Source organism: Bubalus bubalis, chromosome 4, assembly GCF_019923935.1.
Source record: "Bubalus bubalis isolate 160015118507 breed Murrah chromosome 4, NDDB_SH_1, whole genome shotgun sequence".
Lineage (NCBI taxonomy): Eukaryota > Metazoa > Chordata > Mammalia > Artiodactyla > Bovidae > Bubalus > Bubalus bubalis.
Window position 1 is genome coordinate 64,434,707 of NC_059160.1, and position 26,966 is coordinate 64,461,672.

A 26,966-nucleotide genomic window follows, 5' to 3' on the forward strand; every position below is an offset into this window, starting at 1 on the left:
CATGGAAACTGCTGCAACAGTGGAGGCCAGGAGCTAGACAGACTGGAGGTATGGGGGGAAGTGACCTTCCCACCTTGCTCACATGGAGCTCCCTCCCCCAAGCCCCAGACCTTGGGGATTGAGCCTGTGAAATCCTCCTCCTTCTTGCATCATACGTGTCCACATCGCCCCCCACCCCCCCACCCCTACCTCAAGCTCCGTGACCAGGGCCAGATGGTGAAACCTGAGCTCCAGGGGGGAACCTCCACCCACGGCAGGGGCCTGATGGGCAGCACAGCTGGCCAATCCTGGGGCTCAGAGGGTAGGTCTGCCTGCTGACCACTAGGTGAGGGAGCCCTAGGCTGCTGGCTCCAGAGAGGCCCCGGTCAGTAGCCAGACATGAGCTGTGAGGGTCAAACTGGCAGACTGCACTGAACATCGCTACCCATTGGACCATCCACTGTCCGCCTTCCTGAGTTCCAGGCAACAGAAGATAGGTGGCTCTACCCTTGGCCAAGGGTAGGTGTGGCACTGGTGGCTGCAGCCGCCGTGCCCTCCTCATTGGCCTCCACGCAGCCAGACTCAACAGGAGGAGCAACGGCCCTCCAAGGCCCCAGACCTGACCCTGGGCCGATGACCAGGACCATGGGACTCCCCAAGGTCCAGCTCCAGCTGGTGCTGCTGTGGGCACTGGTGTGGGCACAGGTGGCAGGGTCTGCGTGTCCTTCCTGTGGGGGCCCCGCACTGGCACCCCAAGCAGAGCGAGCTCTGGTCCTCAAGCTGGCCAAGCAGCAAATCCTCGAGGGACTACAGCTGACCAGTCGTCCCCGGCTGACTCATCCTCCACCCAAGGCGGTGCTCACCAGAGCCCTCCGGAGACTGCAGCGGGGAAGAGTGGTTCCAGCGAATGGGGAGCAGGTCATCAGCTTTGCTGTCCTCACAGGTGGGTGAGGGAGAGACAGGCAGAGAGCTGACAGGGCAGGGAGGCAGAAAGGGAGCTTGACAATGATAGCACGAGCAGAGGGAGCCGGGTCTGGAAGGAAGAGGAGGAATTGGAGCCGGACTAGACTCTAAGTCCCTGCTTCTTCCGAAGGTGGGAGCTGGGGAGAGCGGAGGGCAGGGCTCTTGGGAGTCTCAGGGTACAGCATCATCTCCGCTCACATTCTCCGATCCCTTCATCTTTCTGGCAGACTCCTCCACCGCCACTTGCAGCTCCACACTCACCTTCCACCTGTCCACTCCTCGGTCCCACCACCTGTATCATGCTCGCCTCTGGCTGCACGTGCTCCCCACCCTTCCCGGCCCTCTTTCCTTGAGGATTTTCCGATGGGGGGGCAGGAGGAGAGGCCGAGGGTCCCGCGTCTTTCTGGCTGAGCACCAGTTGACAACCCCGGGCTGGCACGCCCTGACTCTGCCCTCTAGCGGCTTGAAGCGTGAGGAGTCTGGTGTCTTGAAACTTCGACTGGACTGCAGTCTCCTGGAAGGCAACCGCACTGTCGCCCCACAGCTCCTGGACACATCAGGAGAGCAGCGGCCCTTCCTGGAACTTAAGACCCAGCCCAAATTGCCTGGAGCAGGCCGGGCCAGGAGGAGGACCCCAAGCTGTGAGCCCGCGACCCCCTTATGCTGTCGGCGAGACCATTATGTAGACTTCCAGGAGCTGGGATGGCGGGATTGGATCCTGCAACCCGAGGGGTACCGGCTGAATTACTGCAGTGGCCAGTGTCCCCCCCACCTGGCTGGCAGCCCCGGCATTGCCGCCTCCTTCCATTCTGCTGTCTTCAGCCTCCTCAAGGCCAACAACCCTTGGCCCTTGGGTACTTCTTGCTGTGTCCCTACTGCCCGAAGGCCTCTCTCTCTCCTCTACCTTGACCGTGATGGCAACGTGGTCAAGACAGATGTGCCTGATATGGTGGTAGAGGCCTGTGGCTGCAGCTAGCAAGAGGACCTGGGGGTCTGGAGTGAAGAGATCAACCTAGGGGTCCCCAGGCAGAGGGCCTCCGTGGCTGGAGGCATCAGGTTCCTGACCCACATCTCCACCCCATGGGTCATCTGGCAATACGACTGGATTGACCCCTCTGAGACCCAAACAGGCACTTTTGTGTCCAGTCTCCAGCCCATTTCAGGTTGGTTGATATGTGGGGGAGATGGGGAAAGTGTGTCCTGTAAAGAAGTCTATCAAGAAAGCGTGAGTTCCTACCCTAAACTGTCCAAGAAGATGGGAGGGAGTGTGGGAAGGAGAGGGCAGAGAAAAATCACTTAGTCTCTCCAGAGAAGAGAAGGTCCTCAAGTAAGGGAAGGAAGGAGCAATCAAGAGCCCAGCAACCTTGGGATGGGGGAGACAGTCTGGCCAAGGGTAGGGGCTGTGGAAGTGCTAGAAGGGAGGCTCAACAGGGACCTGGGCAAGGGGCTGAGGGGAGGTGTTTAGGAAAGCCCCAGAAATGGGAGTCCAGAGAGAGCGGTGCTAAGCCTGAAAAGTTTTCTGGTTTTTCTCTGGGGCAGGACCCATTGGGGAGGCAAAGTTTATACTTTCCTAATAAAAATGAAGAAAAAAACATCAAGTGTGAAGTATGAAGGGCTGGGATAGTGGTCCAAAACAACAGTTCTCAGAGTGTGGCCTGGGAACTCGCAGGAAGTCCCTGAGACCCCTTCACATGGTCAAAACTATTTTCACAATAAAACTAAGATGGTACTTGCCTTTTCATTTTCAACATCTCAATAGTCTAGAGTGGAGTTTTCTAGAAGCTATAGGACATATGATTACATCATCTTTCTGACATCTTTGTTAATGGGATGTGTGCTTGTGTATTCATGGGTTACAACTTTTTTTTTCAGTTTTAATGTCTAGCATGGTAAGTTGATATAAACACATAAACAAAATCTCAGAGTGTAAAGGGATATTGAAAGCAAACTGAGAATCGCTGATCTCGAGTCTTGGATGGGGAGGAGAAAGCAGTGTACTCTGAAAGAACTCCACTGGAAGGAACATTGCATGGTCCCTCCTCCAATCATCATTGATCTTGCCTGACCCTCTGGGTTTAACTGGTGTCTGGGTCAAAGTCATGTGGGGGAGGGAGGTTAAAATAGGGCTCCTTATCTGTCCTCCCACAGTTACTACATATATTTGTCAGGCCTCAGACCTCTCCCTAGTTTCACCTTTCCCCTTGACCCTCAGACTGAAGAGTTAACTAATTGACCCTCCAGACCCAAGGAGGGGTGGTTCCTGGAAGCAGAACTAAGATGTGGGAGGGCTATCTGAGGGCTGATGGAAGAGGCTCCTTCCCCCAACCCATGTCTCCTCCCCTTTCTCCTAAAGAAAAGTCAGAGAGACTAAAATAGCTGCCCCTTCCCCTGCATCCGGTAACCATGGCAACACAAGTCCTAAAGAAAGGGCAATCCCCTGTCAGACACCACCACTCTGCAGTAGTAGCCTCTGCCGGTGTACCCCTCCGTTTCTTTGGGCTTATATAACCCCTCCGTGGGCTCCCAGGTGGGCTTTGGTGGGGGGATCTAAGCTTTCCCCATTCTCTTCTGCCTCCAATGAGACTCGGAGACGGTGTCATGTGCCCGAAAGACCAGCAGAGGGAGCAGGCAGCTTTGCTGAGCAGCAAGAGTGCAGGCAGCGTAGAGGTGCAGAGGTGGCCCCAGCCTCCAGAACTTCGAGGTGAAGAAAAGCAGGAGTTCTCGGGGAACAGAGCTTCCGTCTCAGAGTTCCTTAGTAATTTTGTGAACACAAACCCTACCCTACACCCAGTGCCGCAGCCGTTACTCCTCCCTTTTATACTGCCTGGACCCCTTACCTTCCGCCCAGGGCTCCCAACCCAACTCTGTCCCAATCTTGTTTCCATCCCAACTCTGTCCCAACCCCCTCATGTTCCATCCAAAGGGTGAGGCCGGCAGAAAAACTACAGGATTGTGGAATGCTCAGTTAGCACCAACTAAAGTCGACGACCCTACTTCCAATATTCTTTTTCCCGGGTGAGTTTTTTGGTCATTCCCTCCGCCCCCCAATCTATTTCTCAATTTGTTTTTTCTGGCTGTGATTCAGGACCTCTTGGTGGGCAGCCGATCCAGGAATCCAGGCCGGGATTTACTACCCACTACCAGCAGCGTGTTCGGGGTTGGAGGGGGGGAGTAGGCAGTATAGGGTCCCTCAAGGGAGGGGGAGGATCCTGGGGGTCCTGGGGGTGCAATAAGCCCGGCACCCCCTCTCTTGCTTCCAGCTACCCCGCCTCATCCTCCAGAACGGCAAGAGGGAGGGACATAGGAGGGAGGTGAGGGGCGAACGGGAAGAGCGGCGGCGCGCCAGCGGCTAGAGCGAGAAAAAGTTTTTGCAAAAGGGAAAAAAAAGTTTGTGCTTCTCACGGGTGGTCCCGGCTCGCGGCCCGGCGGGCTGGGCCGGCGGGAGGGCTGGGGGCCAGGTTGGGGGGGTGGGGGTGGCCCTGAGGCTGCGCTGCTGTAGCCCTGTCCGCCCCCCCTCCCCACCGCACACCCCCCAGCCCAGACTCCAGCTCTGGACCGTGCATCCCGAGCCCTGCGCCCAGACGGAGGTGAGAAGGGGGGCAGGCGGGGGACCACCTGGGAGCCGTGGGGGAAGGGACCTGAGGGGATGCTCTACTTGCGAGGGACTCTGCCCAGCCGAGGGGGAGACCAGGGGCACAGAGGCAAAATAGAGGTGGAAGAGTCTGGGATAAGATACTAGAAAGTTTGGAGAATTTTTTCAAATGTGTCTCCCTTTCTCTTTTTTCCTTCTGACAGTCTGTGTGTCTCGGTCTCAGACAACCGTGGATCTCTTTGTCTGTCTCCGCCTCTCCCATATATTAGAAACATCTCATTTTAATGAGGTTGGGATGAAGAAGTTAGGAGGACTGTTAGCTGGAGGTCTGCGTGGTAGAGAGCGAACCCCAGGTGCGACTATGAGCGCTGGGCAGGAAGACATCAGTGTTTCTGAAAGGAGGGAACAGCTCTGGAGAGAGTCCTAGATGGGGTGTGTGAGGCGACAGGACCACTGGGGGGCGGCTGGGCTTGAACCTCAGACCTGTCTTGTGACAGATGTGTTTGCTGGTGCATGTGTTTTGAGGGAAAGGAATTGTCTTCTGGGGTCGGAAGGGGACTGGGGCAGTCAGTCTCTAGTTTAGGCCCAAGAAAGATTCTCCAAGGAACGTGGACTCCTGGGTCCCAAGGGCTGCAGGCAGGGTGCTAAGGAGGAACTGAGGAGACCTTGTCCTGACCCTCTGACCTCAGGACCACCAGGGCAGCCGAGGGCAGCCACCAGGAGACCCCTACTGGGACTGGGCGGGACCACTGGCCGCTGCCTGACTGTGCATCCCCGTTGGCCCCCCTCCCAAACGGGAGCTGGGGACTGAGGCCCCTCCTCTGGCTCAGACCACCCTGCCTGCCCTTGGTCCCCGCTCTGAAGCCTCTTTCAGGCCCTGTGACCCCGAAACAATCCGCCCTGGGCACCTAGCTTTGGGGACAGGATTAGGGAAAGGGAATCCCATAGACTGGGGACTGAAGGTTTTAGGGCGCTGGAGAACTGGGGTCTTCATAGGATAGGTCCTTATGGTCCAGTAGAGGGAGAAGGCCGGGCAGTTTCCCAGGGGGAACTTGTAAGGGCCAGCACAAGGTTGGTTTTTCCTTGGAGGCGGGGTCGAGATACCCTCCCCCCCATTATCTTCCAGGCATTCCCTACCAGGGAGTATAGACCCCGCCCTTGACGTCACTAGGGGGTTCCCGGGGGTCTGGAGGGGTTAACCCTTAGGAAGCCAGCGGGGATACCCGGGAACCTAAGGTGTCCTGGCCCCTCCCCTCCCCAGACACACCTTATTTTATTTACCCTAGTCACTTTCTCTCCGTATAGTTTCTGGATTCTTCTTTTCCACCCACCAAGGGGACTCCTATTCTCTAACAGTACCCCCCCCCCCAACCCCCCGCCCCGCCACGGGCGCCAATGCCAGCTCTCTGGATACACTGAGGGGAGGAGGGAAGAATGTGTCCCGCCTCTCAATCCAACCCCCCCCCCCCCCCCCCCCACTCCGCCGCGGCTCGTTCGACTAGGCTCCCGGGGCGGGCGGGGGAAGCGGAGCCGTCTGCAGCCAGAGCCTGCGGCGGCGACTTGGGTGGGCCGAGGAGGCACGGGGGCGGGGAAGGCGGGACCGGGAGAAGGGGGCGGGGCCGACTCCTGGGAGTTGGGGAGCGGGGGTGCAAGGGGGGACTCTGGAAAACTGGGAGACACAGATGATTTAGGGCTCCAGCAAGGGAACCCTAGAGCTTTCTGCGCCATCCTGCGCTCTTATCCACACCCCCAGAAAACCTTCATTTTCTGTAGCTGGAAAAAGCGAAATATTCCTTTCACCAGTGTGAAGGGGAGACGTTGGTGGGCTGTGGCACGCGTGGTCATAGCGCCCCATTTCCATCTCGGTTCTCTTGTGGCTGGACATTGGGGCTGAAAGATGACTGGGTAGGCATGTTTGGGGGAGTCTCTTTAGATTTGGGGGGTCGTTTGCTAGCCCCCGCCTCCTTAGATGAGTCATAGAGGAAGGAGGCGGGAGAAGTGTCCCCCCATCCAGCTGCCAGCCAGCTGTGCCCCCGCCCCCCCCCACCAACGTAATGCCAAGGTCGAGTTGGGAGGTCTTGGTTGCAGGACCCGGATCTCCGCTAGTAAAGGAGTTAGGAAGAGTACAGCCCAGGCTGCGGGGATCGGCTGGGTCTTGGGGTCCGGGTTCCGCTCCCCATCTTACCCCGCCCTCACCCTAAATCCCAGCATCCCGGGATCACCCACCGCGCCGGCCGGCCCGCTCCCGGTCGTTCTCCACCCTACCCCGCCCCACCCCACCCTCATTCCCGGGAGACCGGAAAACCCGGGGTGGAGCAAAATCTGGAGCCTGAGGAGAAAAGTGGACAGCGGCACCCTCTTCTTCCTCACTACCTCTCTCCTCTCTAACGGATGATGACTTGTGTGTGAGTGCGCCCACGAATGTGTGTGTTTATTCTCCCAAAGCTTTTCCTCACAGTTCCTTTCCTGTTGCTCCAACACAAACCAAAAAAGTTAGGTCAGCGCCCAGATTGAAACCACCCCTGAGTAACACCGGCTTCCATCCTTTGCACCAGCAGACCTGGGAGGCTCTCCTCAGAAACTTGCTCCCCTTCCACAGAGTTTTCTGCCTTACAGAGCAAAGGGCAGATCATCTAGGCTCCCTCCTGGCCCCGTGAGCCTGTCTGGGCTGTGGCGAGGGCTCCCTCTGCTGGACACTGGAGAGGTTGTAGACCGGCTGTCCACGAGCAACAGATGAAGGAAAGGGAGAGGGGCTCAGGCTGATCAGCCAGCACAGAGCTTGAGGTCAGTCACTCCTCCTCCTGAGCTCCCCCATCCCATCCCTGAAGGCTGGCCCCATGGTCAGAAGAAACAGGACCCATGGTATAAAAAGCACTTGAAGGTCCTAGTCACAATTTTAGTCCACAACACTCCCCCAACACTCACACACACACTCCATTCAGGCAGAGCTCCTCCCTAGTTCCTAAAAAGATCTCCAAGACTGCCTCTGTCTCTATGGGACTTCTCTCTGTAATCTTCCCTAGCTGAGCGATGCTCCTTTCAACTTGATTTTCCATGGCAGATGTCTTGGAGGTAATCTGCCCATGGTTCTGGGCCTGAGTGACTTATCTGACCTTCCATATTTCCGTCCTTCCTTTGTAACCTGCAGGTCTCCCATCCCCTCCTGCAGTGACCCACACACACTCCTCTTGAGACACCATGTTCAACTCGATGACCCCACCACCAGTCAGTAGCTATGGCGAGCCCTGTTGTCTCCGGCCCCTCCCCAGTCAGGGGGCCCCCGGCATGGGGACAGAAGGTCAGTACATACACCAGTCCCTGGACCTTGACTACTGGCAGATCTCTCACCCAGCCCCAGGGGTCCCTCTTCTATCCCATTCCAGTTTCCATATACAAAAAGATTTGCGGTCCCATGCCATATGGGATTGGGCCTTACTTGGGGTTTCAAGATGGACTGCATGTGTCCTTCATTCCCATGCCCTATTCCAGCTTTATCTCTTTCCTAGGACTGCCAGGTCTGCCCTTCTGTCATCAGGCCACCCTCATGCCCGGCCCCCACAGTTATGGGCCAGCCAGAGAAGCCAACAGCTGTGCGGAGGGTGAGGCCTCAGGCAACCTGTCTTGCCTTTCTGCCCCTTTGGGATTTGTCCTGAGGAAGAAAGTTGGAGGGCAGGGGATCTACCTTGGAAAAGGAAATGCCTAGAGATGGGATTAAGGAGTCAGAGCATGATCAGAAGGTCACAGATGAGGTCAACAGGGCAGTGTCTAGTGTTATTTCTTTTTGCTGAGAGTCAGTCCTCATGGGTTGGATGCATAAGGGGCCTACTCCTTTACCGTATCTACCTCCCCTGTTTCCTGCCCCAGCGCCACTGTTTCCTCCTCCCCGGAGTGCAGTCAAATTGACCAAGAAGCGGGCACTCTCCATCTCACCTCTGTCAGACGCCAGCCTGGACCTGCAGACAGTTATCCGCACCTCGCCCAGCTCCCTCGTGGCCTTCATCAACTCACGCTGTGCATCTCCGGGGGGTTCCTATGGTCACCTCTCCATCGGCACCATGAGGTGCAGACAGCCTCGAGCTAAGAGGCCCCTAAGACCCTGCCAAACCCCATTAGAAGCCTCAAAGCCCTCCAAACCACCTGATCCTCTTTGAATCCTTATTGTTTCAAAGTGTGGAAGTCCTCCTCTATACTTCCCCTGGGCTGCCTCCACTGTTTCCCATACTGTCTTCCAGAAACCTTCCAAAGAGCCCAGGAACTCCTGAGGCTTTCTGAGACGACAGTCCTACATAATTGCCTCTCCTCCTCCTCCACAGCCCATCTCTGGGATTCTCACCCCAGATGAACCACCAGAAAGGGACCTCACCTTCTTTTGGGGTCCAGCCCTGTGGTCCCCATGACCCCACGCAGGGTGGGATGATGCCGCATCCTCAGTCCCGGGGACCCCTCCCAACGTGCCAGGTGAGAATCACCTGATTTCCCTCAGTTCAGGGTAGATGGGTGGTGGGCTTTTTTTTTTTTTAGAGGAAAGGCAAAGGAAGAATAGAGGACGTAAAAGTTTTCAGTGCCAGAAAAATAAAGGAGTATGGGTGCCGGGGGTTGACTCCTTGAGGTTCAGTCAGTCTCTTCCAAGTGAGATCCCACCTTTTGCTCACCCCATTCACCAGTGCAGTCTAAGGAGGAAGTCAAACTCAGGGGTTGCAGCTGCTAGGGTGGGACACTCAGGGCTGGAAGACTTGGCTGGGGTCCCTTTTCCTCCTCCCACTTCTGCCTTCGTCATCCTCACCTTCCTTTGGGAAAGCTGAAGTCTGAGCTAGGTGTGCTGGTTAACAAGTGCCCGGAGGAGCCCTTGGAAGGTGATATGTCCAGTCCCAACTCCTCGAGCACACAGGTAATGGGGAGGGGGAGCTTTACCTCTGGAACCTGAGCAAAACAAAAGCTGTCACCAGGTGACCCTAGGGTTTTCTCTTCTACCCTAGGATCCACTGCTGGGGATGCTGGATGGGCGGGAGGACCTAGAGAGAGAAGAGAAGCCTGAGCCTGACTCTGTGTATGAGACTGACTGTCGCTGGGATGGCTGCAGTCAGGAATTCGACTCCCAGGAGCAGCTGGTGCATGTGAGCCCTGGGGGGTAACAGGAATGCTTGCTGGAGCCTGTAGGACATTCTGGGTGGGACATGGTGGAGTCAGGCTAAGGGCAGGGGGTCAAAGATGGAATACCCAGTGGGTAGGCAGAAACTCAAGAGGAGCTGTAGCTTTGTTTAGAAACGTGGAGGAACGGAGATGTGGGCTCTGATCTTCTTCCTGGCTTTTCTTTCCCCATGACAGGAAGTCATGGAGGGATATGATGGGGTGGGGAGGTCAAGAGAAGGTCTGTTCTGGATCTCAGGGGCATAGGGAACCTCGGAGAGCCTCTGCATCTTCTCCCTCAGCACATCAACAGTGAGCACATCCATGGAGAGCGGAAGGAGTTCGTGTGCCATTGGGGGGGCTGCTCCAGGGAGCTGAGGCCCTTCAAAGCCCAGTACATGCTGGTGGTGCACATGCGCAGACACACGGGCGAGAAGCCACATAAGTGCACGGTGAGGCACCCCCTCCCCAAGCTCAGGGGCCCTTCCTAAATCAAGGCTCCCCACAAAGGCAGGGGCCAATCTGACTTTTGCCATCACAGGTCCCTTCCTCCACAAACAAACATTTAAAAATTGTGTTGTATTGACTGCATTGGTATAAAGATGAACATATTGACGTTACATGTTAGAACACTTTCTTGGACCTAAAAGCTAATTTTTTTCCCCCTTGTTTTTTTAAAAGAAATTAAAACACTTTTGTGGGCACCCGACAGTACAGTGGACCTAGGCACTGTGCTCGCAACTTGGCTTAATGGAGAAGCCCTGGACTGAGGACACCCACTCCCAGGATGACCCCATCTTAACACAGTCTGGGCTCCCCAGGCAGGGAGATGTGCTATGACTTGATCCAGAGTGCTTGCTGCCTCATCTCCACATCCCTGCAGGCAGAGTGCCTCCAGCTACTTCTGTCCCCTCAGCTCTTGCCTACCCTTGTCCCTGAATTTTGGGAATTCTATAGTCCCAGCACTCTCCCATCTCCACCCCCCTCCCCTGCACTGCATAGCATGTGGGATCTTAGTTCCCTAACCAGGGATTGAACTCAAGTTCCCTGCATCAGAAGCACAGAGTCTTAGTCACTGGACCACCAGGGAAGTCCCACACTTGAGTTATATTCTCTGATGTATGTCCCTTTTGAGATTCAGGGTTCCGCTAATCTCCATATCCTTCTGTCTGAGAGCCATCCTTTGACCCCATATCCCCTAGTTTGAGGGGTGCCGGAAGTCATACTCACGCCTGGAAAATCTGAAGACGCACCTGCGGTCACACACTGGTGAGAAGCCATACATGTGTGAGCATGAGGGCTGCAGTAAAGCCTTCAGCAATGCCAGTGACCGAGCCAAGCACCAGAATCGGACCCATTCCAATGAGGTGAATGCCCCACTCAAGAGACCCTCCTCCCCACTTAAAGAAGCCACCTACTGGGGAGCTTCCCCCATAAGAAATCCCTTAGCCCAGCACCCACTTCACAGAGGTGAGTTCCCCTCCACCCGTATAATTCACCTGGAGAAGGTCTTTCTGAAACCAAGAATTTCCACTTACTATCCCTCCCTCACCTCTAACCAGTCAAAGGGCTAAGCTAAAATAGACCCATTCTAACTAGGGTACCTTCAATCCCTGAATCTATGAGGCCTTACAGCCCTGGGTTCATCCCCTCCCCTTTCCCAGGCCTATCTATTTTCCTAATCTTCCCCTTGATCTTTTCATCCTTTACTCCAAGGGCCCTACTCTCCTTCCTTCCATGGGTGCCATGCCTTCCTCCCTGAGTTCCCTTGTCTTCACTTAACGCTACCACTTTTTCCCATTTCTTCTGCATTGTCCTGATTTGATTCTTTTGCCTGCTGTCTTCACTCCCCACTCAACAGAAGCCCTATGTGTGTAAGCTCCCTGGCTGCACCAAACGCTACACAGATCCCAGCTCGCTCAGGAAACATGTCAAGACAGTACACGGTCCTGATGCCCACGTGACCAAGCGGCACCGAGGAGACGGCCCCCTGCCCCGGGCACCGGCTCTTTCCTCAGTGGAACCCAAGAGGGAGCGGGACGGAGGCCCCATTAGGGAGGAGAGCAGACTGTCTGTGCCGGAGGGTGCCATGGTGAGGCAACGCCCTGCCTCCATACCCCTGCCTGCCCTGCCGACATCTTTCTAGCCCCTTCCAAGTGGTCCATCTCCTTCTATGCTCATCTCTCTTCTGTGGCTGGTCCCCAGTCCCTTATCCGAGTGTTGCTCCTTAGGCTACCTCAAATCTAGGGATTTTACTGTAATTCATTAGTGCCTGGGTCCAACAAGCTCATATAGAAATCAGTGTATTATTTTCTTCTACCAGTATAATTTCAGGTATGCCTCAAAACAACTTCATGAGAAGGGAACTTACTCTTGTCATTTTCAGATGAAGAAACTTAGAGAAATTGTCCAAGGTCATAGAGCACAAATTGGACTTGAGGTAGTCTAGGTTCTTTTCATCAGCAACTTTCCCCTAGTTCACCTGTGTCTTTCACTTGATCAGCCCTCTCTACACCTGTAAGCAGTCACTGGGACACAGGCTCTAGTCACTCACCAAGTTCAAGGAGCTGTGGGGAAGGAGGACGGGCGCCTCCTTCAGCCCTCCTCTTCCCCACAGAAGCCACAGCCGAGTCCTGGGGCCCAGTCGTCCTGCAGCAGTGACCACTCCCCAGCAGGCAGCGCGGCCAATACAGACAGCGGTGTGGAAATGACTGGAAATGCAGGGGGCAGCACAGAGGACCTGTCCAGCTTGGACGAGGGGCCTTGCCTTGCGGGAACTGGGCTGTCTACTCTTCGCCGCCTTGAGAACCTCAGGCTGGACCAGCTACATCAGTTCCGGCCGATGGGGCCCCGGGGCCTCAAACTGCCCAGCTTGACCCACACCGGTGAGTGATGGGTGTGGGGTGTGGTTGCAGGGCTGAGATCTGGCCCTTCTCCGAGACTGGAAGAAGACTTCACCTTTCAGGGCTGCTGTACAATTAGAAAAAGGTCCCCTTTCCTCAAGATACTTTTCTTCCATCTATCAGAAAATTGTTCTTCTGAATGCTATCCTCTTTGTGCAGTGTACAATCTGTAGGACTGTTCACAGCGACCCTGAATCTCTGGTGACTGAGAAGCAGAAAGGGAATGAGAGAAGGAGGGGAGAGAACTGAGTGGCTAGAGTTAAGGAGCCTTCCCTGGAATTCTAGGACAAGGCTTCCCTTTGGGGGAGGCAGGGTGAAATTCAGAGGGCTCCCTGGCCAGCCTGTCTTTTCTTGCAGGCACTCCTGGCTCTCGCCGTGTGGGCGCCCCAGTATCTCTTGACCGCCGCAGCAGCAGCTCCAGCAGTGTCAGTTCAGCCTATACTGTCAGCCGCCGCTCCTCCCTTGCTTCCCCTTTCCCCCCTGGTTCCCCACCAGAGAACGGGGCATCCTCTCTGCCTGGCCTCACGCCTGCCCAGCACTACCTGCTCCGGGCCAGATATGCTTCAGCCAGGGGAGGTGGTACCCCACCCACTGCAGCACCCAGCCTGGATCGGACGGGGGCTCTTCCTGCACCTCCCTGGAGAAGCCGAGCTGAGTATCCAGGATACAACCCCAATGTAGGGGTCACCCGGAGGGCCAGTGACCCAGCCCGGTCTGTTGACCGCCCTGCCCCAGCCAGAGTCCAGCGGTTCAAGAGTTTGGGCTGTGTCCACAACCCCCCCACAGTGGTAGGAGGAGGACAGAACTTCGATCCCCAACTCCCAACCTCTGTCTACTCACCACAGCCCCCCAGCATCACTGAGAATGTCTCCATGGATACCAGAGGGCTACGCGAGGAGCCAGAGGTTGGGACCTCCATGATGGGCAGTGGTCTGAACCCCTATATGGACTTCCCACCTGCTGATACTCTGGGATATGGAGGGCCTGAGGCAGCAGCAGCTGAGCCTTATGGAGCTAGAGGGCCCGGCTCCCTGCCTCTTGGGCCTGGTCCACCCACCAACTATGGCCCCAACCCCTGTCCCCAGCAGGTTCCCTATTCTGAACCAACCCCAGAAACATGGAGTGAGTTCCCTTCCCACTCTGGGCTCTACTCAGGCCCCAAGGCTCCAGCTGGAGCCTACAGCCAGTGTCCTCGTCTTGAACATTATGGACAAGTGCAAGTGAAGCCAGAACAGGGGTGCCCCGTGGGTTCTGACACCACAGGACTGGCACCCTGCCTCAATGCCCACCCCAATGAGGGGCCTCCCCGCTCACAGCCTCTGTTCTCCCACTACCCACAGCCTCCCCCTCCCCAGTATCCCCAGTCAGGTTCCTATACCCAGCCACCTCCTGATTATCTGCCTTCAGAAGCCAGGCCCGGCCTGGATTTCGAGTCCCCCACTCATTCTACAGGACACCTCAAGGCGCAGCTTGTGTGTAATTATGTTCAGTCTCAACAGGAGCTGCTGTGGGAGGGCGGGGGCAGGGGAGACCCCCCCATCCAAGAACCTCTCTATCAGAGTCCCAAGTTTCTGGGGGGTTCCCAGGTCAGCCCAAGCCCTGCCAAGGCCCCAGTGGCCACATATGGACCTGGCTTTGCACCTAATATGCCCAATCACAAGCCGGGCTCCTATCCTACCCCTTCATGCCATGAAAATTTTGCAGTAGGGGCCAACAAAGCTTCCCATAGGGCAGCAGCACCACCCCGACTTCTACCCCCACTACCAGCTTGCTACGGGCCCCTCAAGGCAGGGGGCACCAACCCCAGCTGTGGCCATCCTGAGGTGGGCAGGCTGGGAGGGGGCCCCGCCTTGTACCCTCCTCCTGAAGGGCAGGTGTGTAACCCTCTGGACTCTCTTGATCTCGACAACACGCAGCTGGACTTTGTGGCTATTCTGGATGAGGCCCAGGGGCTGAGTCCTCCCGCTTCTCATGATCAGAGGGACAGCTCTGAACACACCCCACCTCCCTCTGGGACCCCTAACATGGCTGTGGGCAACATGAGTGTGTTACTGGGATCCCTGCCTGGGGAGACACAGTTCCTCAATTCTAGTGCTTAAGGAGAGGGGGACCACAGATCCACATTTCCTGAGGGGTTTCCATCCCCACCAGGAAGTCCGGAGGAGGAGCCATAGCCCCCTGGGATGCCCCAGGGATGGGAGGGGTGGGCTGGGGCTGTACACAGTCTAAATATATTTGGGGAGGAATTTGATAATGACACTGTTTCCTGATAATAAAGGAACTGCATCAGAAAGAGCCCTGCTTTATAATGTGAGTATCTTGGGGGAGGGGTAATGGCCAGGAACTAGAGAAGCAGGGGCTAGTCCAGCCACCTTCCTCTTTAGAGAAGTTTCCTCATCCTATCCCAGGCCCTCAGCTCAGACTCACAAAGGTGGAGACAGCCATCTGGGAGACACAGAATTTAAAGGGATGTCCTCAAAACAGAACACCCCCCACCCTCGCCCCCACCAAAGGCTACCCAACAGAGATCACTGGAAATACGTTTTCTCTTCTTTGCCCCAGTCAGGGAAAGACTCTGGTGAAGTTGGTGAGCATCAGCTGGACGACCTGCCCAGGGTAGAGGACATGGGCCACTGGATCTGATGTCTCCTGCTCCGGCCGAAATAGGGTTGGTCCAAACACAATTCCCAGGTTGTGGGGGGTCATGCGGTTCTTGTCTGAGTGTGCTATCACCCTGTGGGTAAAGGCCAAGAGACAGGGCCATAGTATAGCAGCTTTGCCACTTCAAATAAATCTAACCCATCAAAGGTTTGAGGACGAATCCACTTTGGGGCCCTTCCATGTGGTAGCTGAAGAAAACCAAGGAAAGAGCCACCAGGGGGACAGAGCTAAGACCACTGGAGAAACCTTCAGGATTCAACCTTCATGACACAACCTAGGATATACCCGCCTCTTCCTGACTTCAGAGACTGCCCCTAGAGTCCTCTCTGCTCAACATTTGGGAGGTTTTCATTCAAATGCCTATCCTCTCTCAGAGGTCACTGCCCAGCTCTGCCAAATAAGTCATCCCCACTGTCCCAGTGAAAGACAAAGGCAGAAGGAAGTTTTCCTTCTTTTCCCCTTATTTCTCTCACAGCATCCCTGGACTTGTCTTGTTACCTAGTTCCTCATTTGATGCTGACTGAGCAAAAAAGGTTTTGACCCTGATAATATATCCTCTGCACAGAGTGCCTATTTCCTCAATGACCCACTAACCTTCGGTGTTTCCCTACCTTCTCCCTATCTGAACACAGAGTCCCGGCTGCAGGCCCCACCCCACCCTCCCCTGACCTGAACAAAGATATTCAGTCTTCCTGACCTGCATAAATGCTCCAGGAGGTACCGCAGAGTGTCATGGTTGGGCTTTGGCATTGAGCTTATTAATTCTTGTATTTGAGAGAGGCACTGTTCTGATTCAGTGAGGGCTAGAGAGAAAAAGTGACAGGAAGGGCATGGGAGTGAGGTTAGGAAAGGTGTTAGGGCAGAGTGGGTAACCTCAGTATCCTTTCTGGTGCTTGGGGAAGACATCATTAATCGATCATAGCTTTCTTTCTCACTGAGTCCAACTACAATCTTAGAATTCTTTTTAACTCAGCCCTCTAAACAGTCACACACACACACACACACACACACACAACTGGAGTGGGCACATTAATTGAAAATTAATTTCCATCTCTGTATTCAGGCTAGGACAGAGGAGTGGAAGGGAACCTCTACTCTACTCTTTCATCACTCATGCTTCCCCCCTGCCCTCCACCCCGTATCAAGCCTCTTGCCCAAAGCTCCCATCCTTTACCAACGGCAGCACGAAAATCGGGCAGCAGTAGTGAGGGCACCAGAGGCTGGGGTAGCTCCCTAAGAAAAAGTTTCAGGGCTCCTGTGATCACATGAATGTCATCCCATTCAGCACTGTCCAAATCTAATCGGCCTTCTGGAAGGAGAAGGAGGTACAGAGGGGCTCAGGGCTCATGAAGAGTTAGAGGGACCCAGAGACTGAGAGATCAGGAGTTTAGGGAAAGATCCAGTGAAGGCAGACCATGGAGGACCTAGTGGGGTCCACAGTGGGGCAGAGATGGGGATGAGAACAACCCCCCACCCCAGGAGCAGGACATGAGGGAGCCCACAGGGAGCAGGGATGGTATGGAAGACTTTTAAAGGTTGGAGGGGCCTTCCATGGAAGTACCTTGTCCTGGCTGTTCCGGAAACATGTACCTCCCATCGGAAGTGATGGCCCGCTCTGCAACAAGTAAAAGAAATCAAGAGCTAAGACATGTAGCTCCAGCCAGAAGACCTCCCCGGTTCTGCCAGCTCCCTCACTCGGACCTTTGGGTTCTGAGACATGAAGTTCTTAGTACCACCACCTGCCCACAGCCTTCTCACCTCTGTCCACCAAGAAGCGAAGCTTCTGGACCACTGCCAAGTTCCCGCTCACCCGGTAAATGCCATCCACATCCAGACCTGGGAGATGAGGCAGGGAGCAGATAAAGATTCTTGATCTCAAATCTGTGCTGGTGAGGGTGGAGAGACAAAGGGCACACTTGGGTGGGGGAGGTGGGGCTTTGGCCGGTTAGAAGGGGAGACTCTGGGAAAGTGACCTCTCTTGTCCACAGCAGCAACGCAGAGCCGCACAAAGCTGGGTACGGTGTCCCCCTCCCGCTGGCACAGTGACTCCAACTGGCAGCCGAACACCTGGTCTGGGGAGACACAGAATGAGGTGGGAAGCCAGTGACGGTGTCATCCATGGAGGCTCTTTTCAGCACAGGTCTCCACCCCAAAGTTGGGCTGGCTCTCCTGCCTGCCTGAGCAAGGAGGTACACCCCCTCCCGGCAACAATCAGCTGTAGGGAGCAAGCCGAGGGGAAGTATTGGTCTCAGAAGACCGCTGATCTAGTTCTGGGAAGCTCTACCCTGAGCCTCGCTGAAGTTTTCTCATCCAGGACAAGCTGATGCCCAGATCCGGAATGTAAATAAAAGTGCTTGCAGAAACACTCAAGTAGGCACGAACGAAGGAGAAGGGTACCAGGCGGTCCAGCCCCCCTCACCTCGGAGCAGACCCCGCTCCTGCAGGGTTTGCAAGGGCGGTCTCTTGGCGATTAGCCGCTTTAGTTTATTCCGTACGCGGTTCTGCTCCGCTGTTTCGGGACACCGACCTGCGGCAGCAAGTGCAGCGTGAGGGCGGCGGCGGCGGCGGCGGCTCGGAGGAGCGGGGCAAAAGCCCCCAGGCCCGCCCCTTACTGGAGCTCCGGCGGCCGCCGATCCGCAGCAGAGACTTGGACACTGGTTCCGACTCCTCTTCCTCGTCCTCCCCGGGGCTCAGCTCTTCCAGTTCCGCAGGTCCCGAGCCTGACAGACGCCCCTCCAGGGGGTTCTCTCGATCCTAGATCCGCACCGCAGTGTTAGTCGCTCAGTTGTGTCCGACTCTTTGCGACCCCATGGACTGTAACCCGCCAGGATCCTCTGTCCTTGGGATTCTCCAGGCAAGAATACTGGAGTGGGTTGCCATGCCCTCCTCCAGGGGATCTTCCCGACCGAGGGATCGAACCCGGATCTCCTGCATTGCAGGCAGATTCTTTACCGTCTGTGCCACCAGGGAAGCCGCACCGCAAGATGGGCCGAATCAGAGTTGGGAAGAGAACCAGGAGAGAGAGACATCTGCACCGCCGACCCGCCTGCTGGGGTCCCCTACCTCCCAGGCCTACCCTCCACCAGGAGGCCACTGTGTCCCTCATCCATGACCCCTGCATCCTACAGTTCCTCCTCCACTCCTTCTGCCCGCCCACTCCCACCCCTCTCACCAGGCGTTCGATGACCGCCCGCAGCGCGCTGTGCCAGGCTCGCAGCTCAGCCTCCTGGTCAGACTGCAGCAGGAACTCGTGGCCCGGGACCGTGCGGATCTGAGGGGCCCGCGGGGAAAAGCAGGAGGGGGTCAGCGGGAAGGAGCAAGAAAAGCAGGGAGGCCGAGCGGGAGACCCCCGAGTGGGAAATTAGGGGCGAGCCCTCGGGGCTGGTGCGCATTGGGCTGGGGGGACGGGGGAAATGAGAGGGCGGGCACTCACGTGCAGGACGTGGCGGCGACTGGACAGGTGGCGGCCGTGGGCCAGGGCCGCCCCCCTCAGGTCCACGCTGCTCTCGGGCCGGCTACCCGCTGGTCCCTGGCAACGAGGGGGGAAACTGAGGCCAGGGCGCTGCTCCCCTCACTGCCTCCCTCTCACCCGGAGGCCTGCGAAGACTGGTGACCTCGCCCGCCCCACCTCCGCCCCCGCAGCTGGCCTACGGTGAGTAGAAAGGGTGCCGGAACCCCTCCAGCTCCCCCTCTGCGCCCCTCCCTCACACTCACCCAGGCAGTGGAGGGGGCGGTCGGCGGCGGTTCTCGGTAGAACACCAGGCTGTTACCCGCTAATACCACCCAAGAGGGGCCCCAGTTCTTCCTGCAGGGGCGGTGGTAATAGAGCAAAGGTCATTGAGAGTCACATAGAGGAGGGCCTCTCCCAACCCTCCGCGCTACCCGCGAACCCTCCAGCCGCAGCCCGGGCTGTGTTCCCAGTTCTCACCGGAGCTTGCGCCCGCCCTGGGCGATCTTGGTCATATTGAGCAGGCCCGACTTTTCCACCTCCTGGGAAGTGGCAGGAAGGGCCTCAATAAGTCACCCAGCGCCCCCACAGTCACCATGGCTCTCCCCCAGGGGATCTCCCAGGAGTGAGATCCTTTAAGGTTTGACCGGATGGGTGCTCGGTGAGAGAGTACCCAGAGATCACTCAGAAAGAGGAAGGCCTTTCTGCAGGAGCAAGAACTGGGGGCTGGGGCAGGGAGGACCTTGGCGTTCACAAGGAAAACAGAGACTTACGTGAGGGTCATCTAGGACCGTCGGCAGAGGCCGAGGGCACTGCAAAGATGAAGGCTTGCCAGGGTCCAGCTGGGAGGTGCGTCTACAGAGGTAGGGTGAACCCTGAGGGAGGGGATTGGAGAAACAGGTGGGGAAACCTTTAACTTAAGAGTCCCTGGCTGTAGGGGGAAGAGGGATGCGGATGTGGGTGTGAGGCAGGGGGTTGCTGGGGTAATGTCTCCAGTAAAGAGAATATCTCAAGTAAAAGAGAAAGTCGAAAAAGATGGCTTTTCCGAATGTGATCAGGAGGAGGAAGGGATCTCACCTGGGAGTCGAAAAGCTCTGATGTCTTGGGACCAGATTCTTCGTCCTTTGCCTGAGGCTGCAGGATACCATTGTCCCTATTCAACGTCTGTGTCCCCTCCATAGAGCCGGGGTTCTGGAGGGAGGGAAAGGTAAAACTGCACCCATCGAGACGCCACCTCTGTTGGCTCTCAAAGCCCTTCTCACAATTTTTTGATTCTTCTGATCTTCCGAGAGTCCCAGTGAGAAAACATGCTACTTTGGGGATCAGGAGGGGAAAGGAGGAGACTCAAGGGACAAGGGACAAGCAGGAGGGGAGGTCTCACCGTCTCTCGGGTTCGAGTGTGGCGTGGGGGCTTCCAGGATTTACAGCCAGTCAGTGAATTTATGTAGAAGCAGCGTCCAGAGTTGGGGTCCAAGTGCTGCTCCCAGGCATCCAGCCTCTGCAGTGGGGGGCACGAGGGGCTCGAGGGCGGGGACCGGGGACAGCGGCGAAGGTCCACCAGGTTGCAGTACACAGGGGCCTTTGACATGAGGGTCTGGGGTCTTGCCTGCAAGGAAACGGGGAAGAAAGGTCGTTATTCTGCTGGGCCCCTCCCCAATCTCCTCTCTAACCACCCCCTCCTCTCTCCACCACCATATTCTCACCACCAGCTCCTGTCTGGGTTGACCCAGGTACTGAGGAGGAAACCCTAGTCCCCAGTGGTTGTTTTTTTTTTTCTTGCGTTTTTTTTTTTTTGACTCCCTCCCTCACACTCTTTGCTTTTCTCCTCACTTCCTGTTGCCAACTTCCCTCCTCCCCCACCCCACCCCCACCGGAGGACCTCAGGAAAGGGGAACAGGCTTTTCTCGAGTGTGGAGGGAGGGGCAGCGTCCCACCCTCATATCCTCCAGAGTAAAAGGAGATGGAGAGGGGTCAGAGAGCCCTGCTAGCTAGCAAAGTATGAGAGAGGAGGGGCCATTTTTCACCCACTAGTAAGTAAGAGAGAGGTGAAGAGCCAAATCTTCAGGAAGATCAAAGGAGTTACATCTCTCGAGAAAAGAAGTTACATCTCTAGAGGAAACTTGCTAGTAACCTGAGCTAGCATGACAGAACACAGCAAAAAACAAAAAAAACAAAAAAAACAAAAAAAAAAAAACACAAAACCCTGCACTGGGCCAGGAGTCAGGAAGCTGAGACAAGGAGAGCAAAGCTGAGCAGGCGTTTCAGTCCCTCTATCATTTTGTAGTTTCCACATACCCTCAGGATCTTTGCTACTTGCTGTCCCAGAGCTAGAATTCCATCTCTCGTCTCATTTATTTCAGGGCTGTTTCTTTCTCCTTATTCAGATTCAACTCTGTTATTTCCTCAGAGATGCCTCCCTAGACCAGTCATCCTTCACCACATTTAGCTTCTTGGTAGCAATGGCACCCCACTCCAGTACTCTTGCCTGGAAAATCCCATGGACGGAGGAGCCTGCTAGGCTGCAGTCCATGGGGTCGCTAGGAGTCGGACACGACTGAGTGACTTCACTTTCACTTTTCACTTTCATGCATTGGAGAAGGAAATGGCAACCCACTCCAGTGTTCTTGCCTGGAGAATCCCAGGGACAGGGGAGCCTGATGGGCTGCTGTCTCTGGGGTCACACAGAGTCCGACACGACTGAAGCGACTTAGCAGCAGCAGCAGCACTTATTAGTTTCAAAGGCTTTCTTATTTATGTGTTCATCATCCCCATGGGAATCCCTGGAGGGCAGAAATTCTGTCTGTCCTGTTTGCCAATGTGCTTAGAACTGAGCCCAGCAGTGACAATTGCTCCAAAGAGGTGCTATGACTCACCATGTTGGCATCAGTCTCTGTCAGCAAGTTTTCCTGAGAAAGGGATCTTCCACTTGGTCCTTCCCGGAAGGGCTTCAGGAGGCTGGGCCTCAAGTTGGTAACACTGACACTTCTACACATTTTAGGGGGAAGGGGAGGAGGCTGCTCCGATGTAGCCTGGGCTCTGCCTGGGGGTTCCTGACACAGGTTCATCTCCTCCAGGGAGCCAGGAAATAACTTTGGCCCTGGAAACAGAGAAATGGAAAGAGTTGGAGGCAGGGTCCCCCCAGGGTTCTTGGCTAGGTCCCCCATCCTGAGGGCTCACAGGAAAAGAGCAAGTGGAAAATTACATGAGATCTAGGAGGCTTGAGACTAGGAAGGAGGGGCAATGGGGACACCACGGAGGGGAGAAGGAGTAGGAGTCGAGGGTCAGCAGAAGCTTGGGGGAAGGAGATCTTTCCAATAATTCCCAGAAGCCAGGGAGGTAGGAAGGCGATGGGGGAGGACCTACTCACCAGGAGTCCAGAGAGATTGGCCGGGGGTGATGGTCGTTGGGCTGTGGGAAGGGCTAGATTCCTCTATCATGTAGGCAGCTGGGACAAAGATGGGGCGAGAGGTGGATGGTGCTCCCAGGCGCCTTGCTAACCACCAGTCTGAGTTGGTCTTTCGAAGCAGTAGGAACCTGTCTCCTTCAGCCAAAGACACCTGCCGGCCATCTGCCCCAGTGTAAGTAAAGGCATAGAGAGCACAGAGCTGGGATCCCCGAGAAGGGCTTCGGGACCCCAGCCCCAAGTTTCCCCAGGTGCTTGGCCACCACCGGCCTGATAGCATTGTTGTGAATACCATCACCTATGGGAAAATGGGGTGATGGAGATCCAGAAAAAGACAGGACTGACTGCTTCCAGGCAGAGAGACATGGTTCTAAGAGCAGTTTGGGGCAGAAGATAAGAACAGAAACCCTGTCATGAGAGGAGAGGGTAAGGCAGAAGACCCAAATGGGGGTCAGTAAGAGGTTTTGGGGTCTGAGAAGTCTTGGGTGATGTGTCTAATGAGGAAGTACATAAATAAGGTGAGAGAGGATGTGGTCAGCAGGGCTGCGAGACCAGCACGGCAGGAAGTCAGAGGAGGGGGTCTAGTTGGGTGATTTTCCTCCAAGTACCTTCCGGGGCCCAACAGAAGATCTAGGGACAGGAGGAGCTGGCCCTGAATGGTGATGGGACTCTTGAGCTGAACACAGGAAGATGAAGAGAAAGAATCAGGTTTGAGATAGAACACAGGCAAAGAGTTAATGGATGACAAAGATACAAAAATTTGTGACTCTTTATTAAATTTACACAAGGACCAATATTTCCATTACTGATGGCCACAGACCTGAAGCTGTGTGCTTCCTGTGCAGATTCAGAAAAACATCAAGACAGAGAAGCAGAGAGCCAGAGAAATAGTAAGATCAAATTGGAGAGAAAGTGGTTAGGAGAAACACAGAGGGGTTCAGTTTGAGGAAAAGGTAAAATCAATTTAGGATGTATTTGGGGGAGCTGAGAAACACTGATATGATCCTTGGTATGTAAGTCTCTTGGGTGGGACCCTACTTTAGTGTGTGGGTTCATTAATTCATGCTCTTAACAAGGGTTGGCTGACCACCTCCTGTGTGAAAAGAACAGCGTCAGCTACTGGAGATAAGAGAAGGGAAGGAGAGAGACATAGCCCTTGCCCTCTCAAAGCTTAAAGACAGATATCAACTAATGACATAATAAATGTATTAATTACAATTGAATCGGGGACTATGGACAAATAGCACAGGATGGTTTGACAGCTTATGGGGGTGGATGAAGGATTAATGTCCGTTTCTCCCTGGTGGAAGATGGGAACTGGCCCCCACTGTCTATTGCCAGAACTTTAAGCCCCAGAACTTAGTGCTTCCTCCTTACCTGATCATTCCTCTTCTCCCCTTCTCTCAGTTTCTCTCCTGCAAGTCACAGGCTTGCTCTCTGGCTTTGGAGACCTGGAATAGGGAGAGCCCCACCTTCTTGGTGACATCAGAGAGCCAGGTCTCCTCCCCTGACACCTGATCTGAGGCCTGGGTTGCCAGTACTGGGATTCTGCCTTGGTGATCTCTCCTTAGTTTGCTCCACTTTCAACATGTGGAGAACCTTGCCCCTCCACTCTCCCTTCCTACTTCCAAAATAGTGACCAAGGAAATGGCTACCCACTCCAGTATTCTTGCCTGGAGAATCCCATAGACAGAGGAGCCAGGAGGGCTACAGTCCATGGGGACACAAAGACTTGGACTGAGTGACTAACACTTTTTTTCTTATTCATTTATTCATTCATCTGGTGGTGAAGTGCTCAAATCTCATCCTCTTCTGCCTTCTCTCCTGCACTTTTTCATCTTTATTGACTCCTTACCATTAGTTTTTATTTTTTTAATGCATTTTTAAATTTTATTATTTATTTAATTAATTTTTGGTTGCACTGAGTCTTCATTGCTGCACTCAAGCTTTTTCAAAGTTACAGTGAGCAGGGGGTGCTCTTCGTTGCAGTGCATGGGCTCCTCATTGCAGTGGCTTCTCTTGGTGCACAGGCTCTAGGTGCATGAGCTTCGGTAGATGCAGCGCTCAGTAGCTGTGGCTCCTGGCTCTAGAGCACAGGCTCAGTAGTTGTGGCACATGGGCTTAGCTGCTCTGAGGGATTTAGAATCCTCCCAGACCAGGGATCAAACCCGTCTCCCCTGCATTCGCTAACAGATTCTTATCCACTGTACTACCAGGGAAACCCTACCATTAGCTTTTAAACATATCCAAGTCTCTCCCATCTTTAGACAAACTTCCCTTCATTTACTGTACTCTCTAGTTGCTACCCTCTCTCTCTCTTCCTTTTCACAGTCAAATTTCTTGAAACAGCTGCCTACACATGGAGGTCTCTATTTCCTCTCCCTCATTCCCTCACTTTTGCAAGTTCACTCCTCATAGAGTGTGGCCTGCCTCTGCAGAGACATTCTGCAGTCCTTATGTTGCTTGACATCTCAGCAACAGCCAATACAGTTGACCTTTCTCTCCTACAAACATTGCTGGTGTCCTTCTTAGCTTTTTTTTTTTTTTTAGCAATTCCTTCTTTGTTGCATAAGAAAGAACTTGGCTTGTTTCTTAAACCCCAGAAGTCTGTCTAAGATCCTGTGCCCTTTGCCTTCTATATACCATTGGTGGTCTTATTCTCTCCCCAGCTCAAATGACCTCCATATGTCACTGGCACTGTATTTCCAGTCCAGATCTTTCTCTGGAGCTCCAGTCTAATCCATTGTCCACTGAAAAACTCCACTTGGGTTTTTCACAGGTACCACAAACATAGTATGTTCTGAATTGAACTTGTCAGCTTCCCCCATAAACTTGTTTCTCTCCCAGTACCACTATTAAGTTACTTAATTAATTTTTTGGGGGGCCACACCAAGCGGCTTGCTGGATCTTCACCGACCAGGGATTGAGCTGGGGCCATGGCAGTAAAAGCCCAGAATCCCAAAACCTAGGCTACCAGGGAACACCCAAGTTAAATTTAAATTTATAAATATTTATTGATGCTTACTATCATACATACCAGGGCAAGAACTGTATGCTAGGCATTATCAATTAAGATGCCCTTTTTTAGGGAATTCCCTGGTGGTCCAGTGGTTAGGACTCGGCCCTTCTACTGCAGGAGGGAGGGCTTCCATCTCTGTTTGGGGAATTAAAATTCTGCATGCTGTGATGTGTAGTCAAAAACAAAATTGTTGCCCTCTTGTTAACGATTAAAATACAGTGTGATAATCACTATGAAAGGGGAAATACTATCATCTGTTGTAGCACATAGAGGGTGTACCCAATAGCCCAGGCCAGAAATCTAGCAGCCAACCCTAACTGTCTTGATTCTTCAGCACTCATATTTAGCTGATTACTAAATCTTTGCAATCTACTTCCTTTAATCCCTATAACTACTGCCTTTTTAAGCCCAGATAATATAATTTCTGAACTAGTCTCCTTGCATATAGTTCTGCTCCTTTCCAGTCCATTCCTGGCACAGTGATGCTTCCAAAACATAAAAATGCCCTGCCACTCCCCTGACTTAACCATTCAAAGGCTTCCCATTTTCCTCAGAATAAAGTCCAGATTTTACAGTATGGTTTATAGAGACTTTCTCCTATTAGCCTAGCATTTTCACACTTCCCACTACAAACTCCATATTCCAGCCACATACTAATTCCTCACATTCCTAAAATGCATTGAGGTCTCTGGTCCTTTGCATAAGTTGTTCCTTCTGCCTGAAAAACTTCCTCTCTCCACTTCCACCAATCTTTATCAGACTAATTCTTAGTATTAGTTAGAGCTCAGTTGAAAGGTCATTTGCACAAGAAAATCTCTCTTAACTCCTTAGAGTCAAGTAAGGGCCCTAACTAGGAGATCCTACAGCAAGCTTTACATTCCCTTATTATAACTTTCATGACACTTTAAGGTTATTTGACTTTTCTGACTTCCCAGAAAGTCTGTGAGCTCTGCTAAGGTAGAAGCCTATTTTGTGAACAACTGTATCTTCAATGCCTTATATAGCTCAAAGTAACCTCTCTGTAGGGTAGAAAGTTTTCCTCATCTGAAAAATGAGAATGACAGAAGCTACCTCACAGTCTGTAATTTAAAAAATAACAATTATTTTCTTAGAACCCATGATTTTATGGGGCAGAGGCTTGGGCAAGGCTCAGCTGGGTGATTCTTCTGTCCCATGTAGTGTTGACTAGGATCACTTGGTGGTATTCAGCAATCAGATAGATGATGTGGTCTGGAAAGCTTCACTCACATACCTGACACCTTGATGAGGATGGATGGAATGCTGGGATCAGCTGGCACTGTCAACCAGCATGTCAACATGACACCACTCCTGCATGGCAATCTCAAAGTAGTAAGACTTCTTACATGGCAGTTCAATGCTATCAGAGTGTGCCAAGAGGCCTGGGCAGAAGCTGCAAGACTTCTTATGGCTTAGCTTAAAAAGGCCCAGAACCACCACAGAGTTTTTTGAAAATTAAAAATGTGTTTTTTTTTCCATTTAAAAAAATTAGTTCTTTTTGAGAAATATATATTAATTGATTTTATTAATTAATTTAAATTAATTAAAATTAAATTAATTAAACTAATTTTAAAGGGATTCAAAGATGATTAAGAAGGTCCCTTTCTCAATTACTGATACGTGCTTCCTAGAATAGAATATACTTATTGCCCCTGGTGGCTCAGTGGTAAAGAGTCCACCTGACAACGTAGGAGACATGAATTCCAACCCTGGGTTGGAAAGATCTCCTGGAGAAGGAACTGACAACCCATTCCAGTATTTTGACTGAGAAATGCCATGGACAGAGGAGCCTGGCAGCCTACAGTCTGTGGGGTCACAAAAGAGCTGGACATCACTTAGCGACTAAACAACAA

The 26,966-nt window shown here is 53.8% G+C and overlaps 3 protein-coding genes across 7 annotated transcripts; 2 read left to right on the plus strand and 1 right to left on the minus strand.

The window, feature by feature from the left end:
- Window positions 1-306: 306 nt before the first annotated feature.
- On the plus strand, window positions 307-2,692 carry INHBE (inhibin subunit beta E). The gene is made up of 2 exons (XM_006077883.3): window positions 307-922; window positions 1,170-2,692. The coding sequence occupies exons 1-2, from the start codon at window positions 613-615 to the stop codon at window positions 1,916-1,918; spliced, it is 1,059 nt and encodes a 352-aa protein (XP_006077945.1). The 5' UTR covers window positions 307-612; the 3' UTR covers window positions 1,919-2,692.
- Window positions 2,693-3,385: 693 nt separating this feature from the next.
- Window positions 3,386-14,853, plus strand: GLI1 (GLI family zinc finger 1). Of its 2 annotated transcripts, XM_006077884.4 has the most exons (13): window positions 3,386-4,529; window positions 7,151-7,318; window positions 7,683-7,832; window positions 8,041-8,133; window positions 8,399-8,594; window positions 8,848-8,992; window positions 9,333-9,422; window positions 9,511-9,648; window positions 9,964-10,113; window positions 10,864-11,028; window positions 11,523-11,753; window positions 12,279-12,546; window positions 12,922-14,853. In XM_006077884.4, exons 3-13 carry the CDS (start codon window positions 7,733-7,735, stop codon window positions 14,661-14,663), a joined length of 3,318 nt encoding a protein of 1,105 aa, XP_006077946.2. In that variant the 5' UTR covers window positions 3,386-4,529; window positions 7,151-7,318; window positions 7,683-7,732; the 3' UTR covers window positions 14,664-14,853. The 2 variants fall into 2 exon arrangements, with proteins under 2 accessions (XP_006077946.2, XP_006077947.2); XM_006077885.4 differs by lacking the exon at window positions 7,151-7,318.
- Window positions 14,854-15,008: 155 nt separating this feature from the next.
- On the minus strand, window positions 15,009-22,584 carry ARHGAP9 (Rho GTPase activating protein 9). Of its 4 annotated transcripts, XM_006077893.3 has the most exons (17): window positions 22,041-22,579; window positions 21,547-21,770; window positions 20,055-20,279; window positions 19,751-19,864; window positions 19,447-19,548; window positions 19,154-19,215; window positions 18,940-19,030; window positions 18,659-18,754; window positions 18,398-18,496; window positions 17,838-17,979; window positions 17,645-17,752; window positions 17,199-17,297; window positions 16,984-17,061; window positions 16,787-16,840; window positions 16,400-16,534; window positions 15,923-16,028; window positions 15,009-15,298 (listed from the first exon to the last, which is right to left on the minus strand). In XM_006077893.3, the coding sequence occupies exons 1-17, from the start codon at window positions 22,369-22,371 to the stop codon at window positions 15,127-15,129; spliced, it is 2,238 nt and encodes a 745-aa protein (XP_006077955.2). In that variant the 5' UTR covers window positions 22,372-22,579; the 3' UTR covers window positions 15,009-15,126. The 4 variants fall into 4 exon arrangements, with proteins under 4 accessions (XP_006077955.2, XP_025139612.2, XP_025139614.1 ...); XM_025283827.2 differs by lacking the exon at window positions 16,400-16,534 and having other exon boundaries at window positions 22,041-22,584; XM_025283829.2 differs by lacking the exons at window positions 21,547-21,770; window positions 22,041-22,579 and adding an exon at window positions 20,969-21,178.
- Window positions 22,585-26,966: the final 4,382 nt, after the last annotated feature.

Bases quoted from the DNA above. Each gene is read 5' to 3' on its own strand.
- INHBE (XM_006077883.3), top strand. From the start codon at position 613: ATGACCAGGACCATGGGACTCCCCAAGGTCCAGCTCCAGCTGGTGCTG. The intron at 923-1,169 runs GTGGGTGAGGGA...TCTTTCTGGCAG, and splicing joins CAGCTTTGCTGTCCTCACAG to ACTCCTCCACCGCCACTTGC.
- GLI1 (XM_006077884.4), top strand. From the start codon at position 7,733: ATGTTCAACTCGATGACCCCACCACCAGTCAGTAGCTATGGCGAGCCC. The intron at 8,134-8,398 runs GTGAGGCCTCAG...TTCCTGCCCCAG, and splicing joins AGCCAACAGCTGTGCGGAGG to CGCCACTGTTTCCTCCTCCC. The intron at 12,547-12,921 runs GTGAGTGATGGG...CTTTTCTTGCAG, and splicing joins GCCCAGCTTGACCCACACCG to GCACTCCTGGCTCTCGCCGT.
- ARHGAP9 (XM_006077893.3), bottom strand. From the start codon at position 22,371: ATGGTATTCACAACAATGCTATCAGGCCGGTGGTGGCCAAGCACCTGG. The intron at 19,549-19,750 runs GTGAGATCCCTT...CCCCTCCCTCAG, and splicing joins CAGAGCTTTTCGACTCCCAG to GGTTCACCCTACCTCTGTAG. The intron at 16,841-16,983 runs GTGAGAAGGCTG...TACTTGTTGCAG, and splicing joins TCGCTTCTTGGTGGACAGAG to AGCGGGCCATCACTTCCGAT.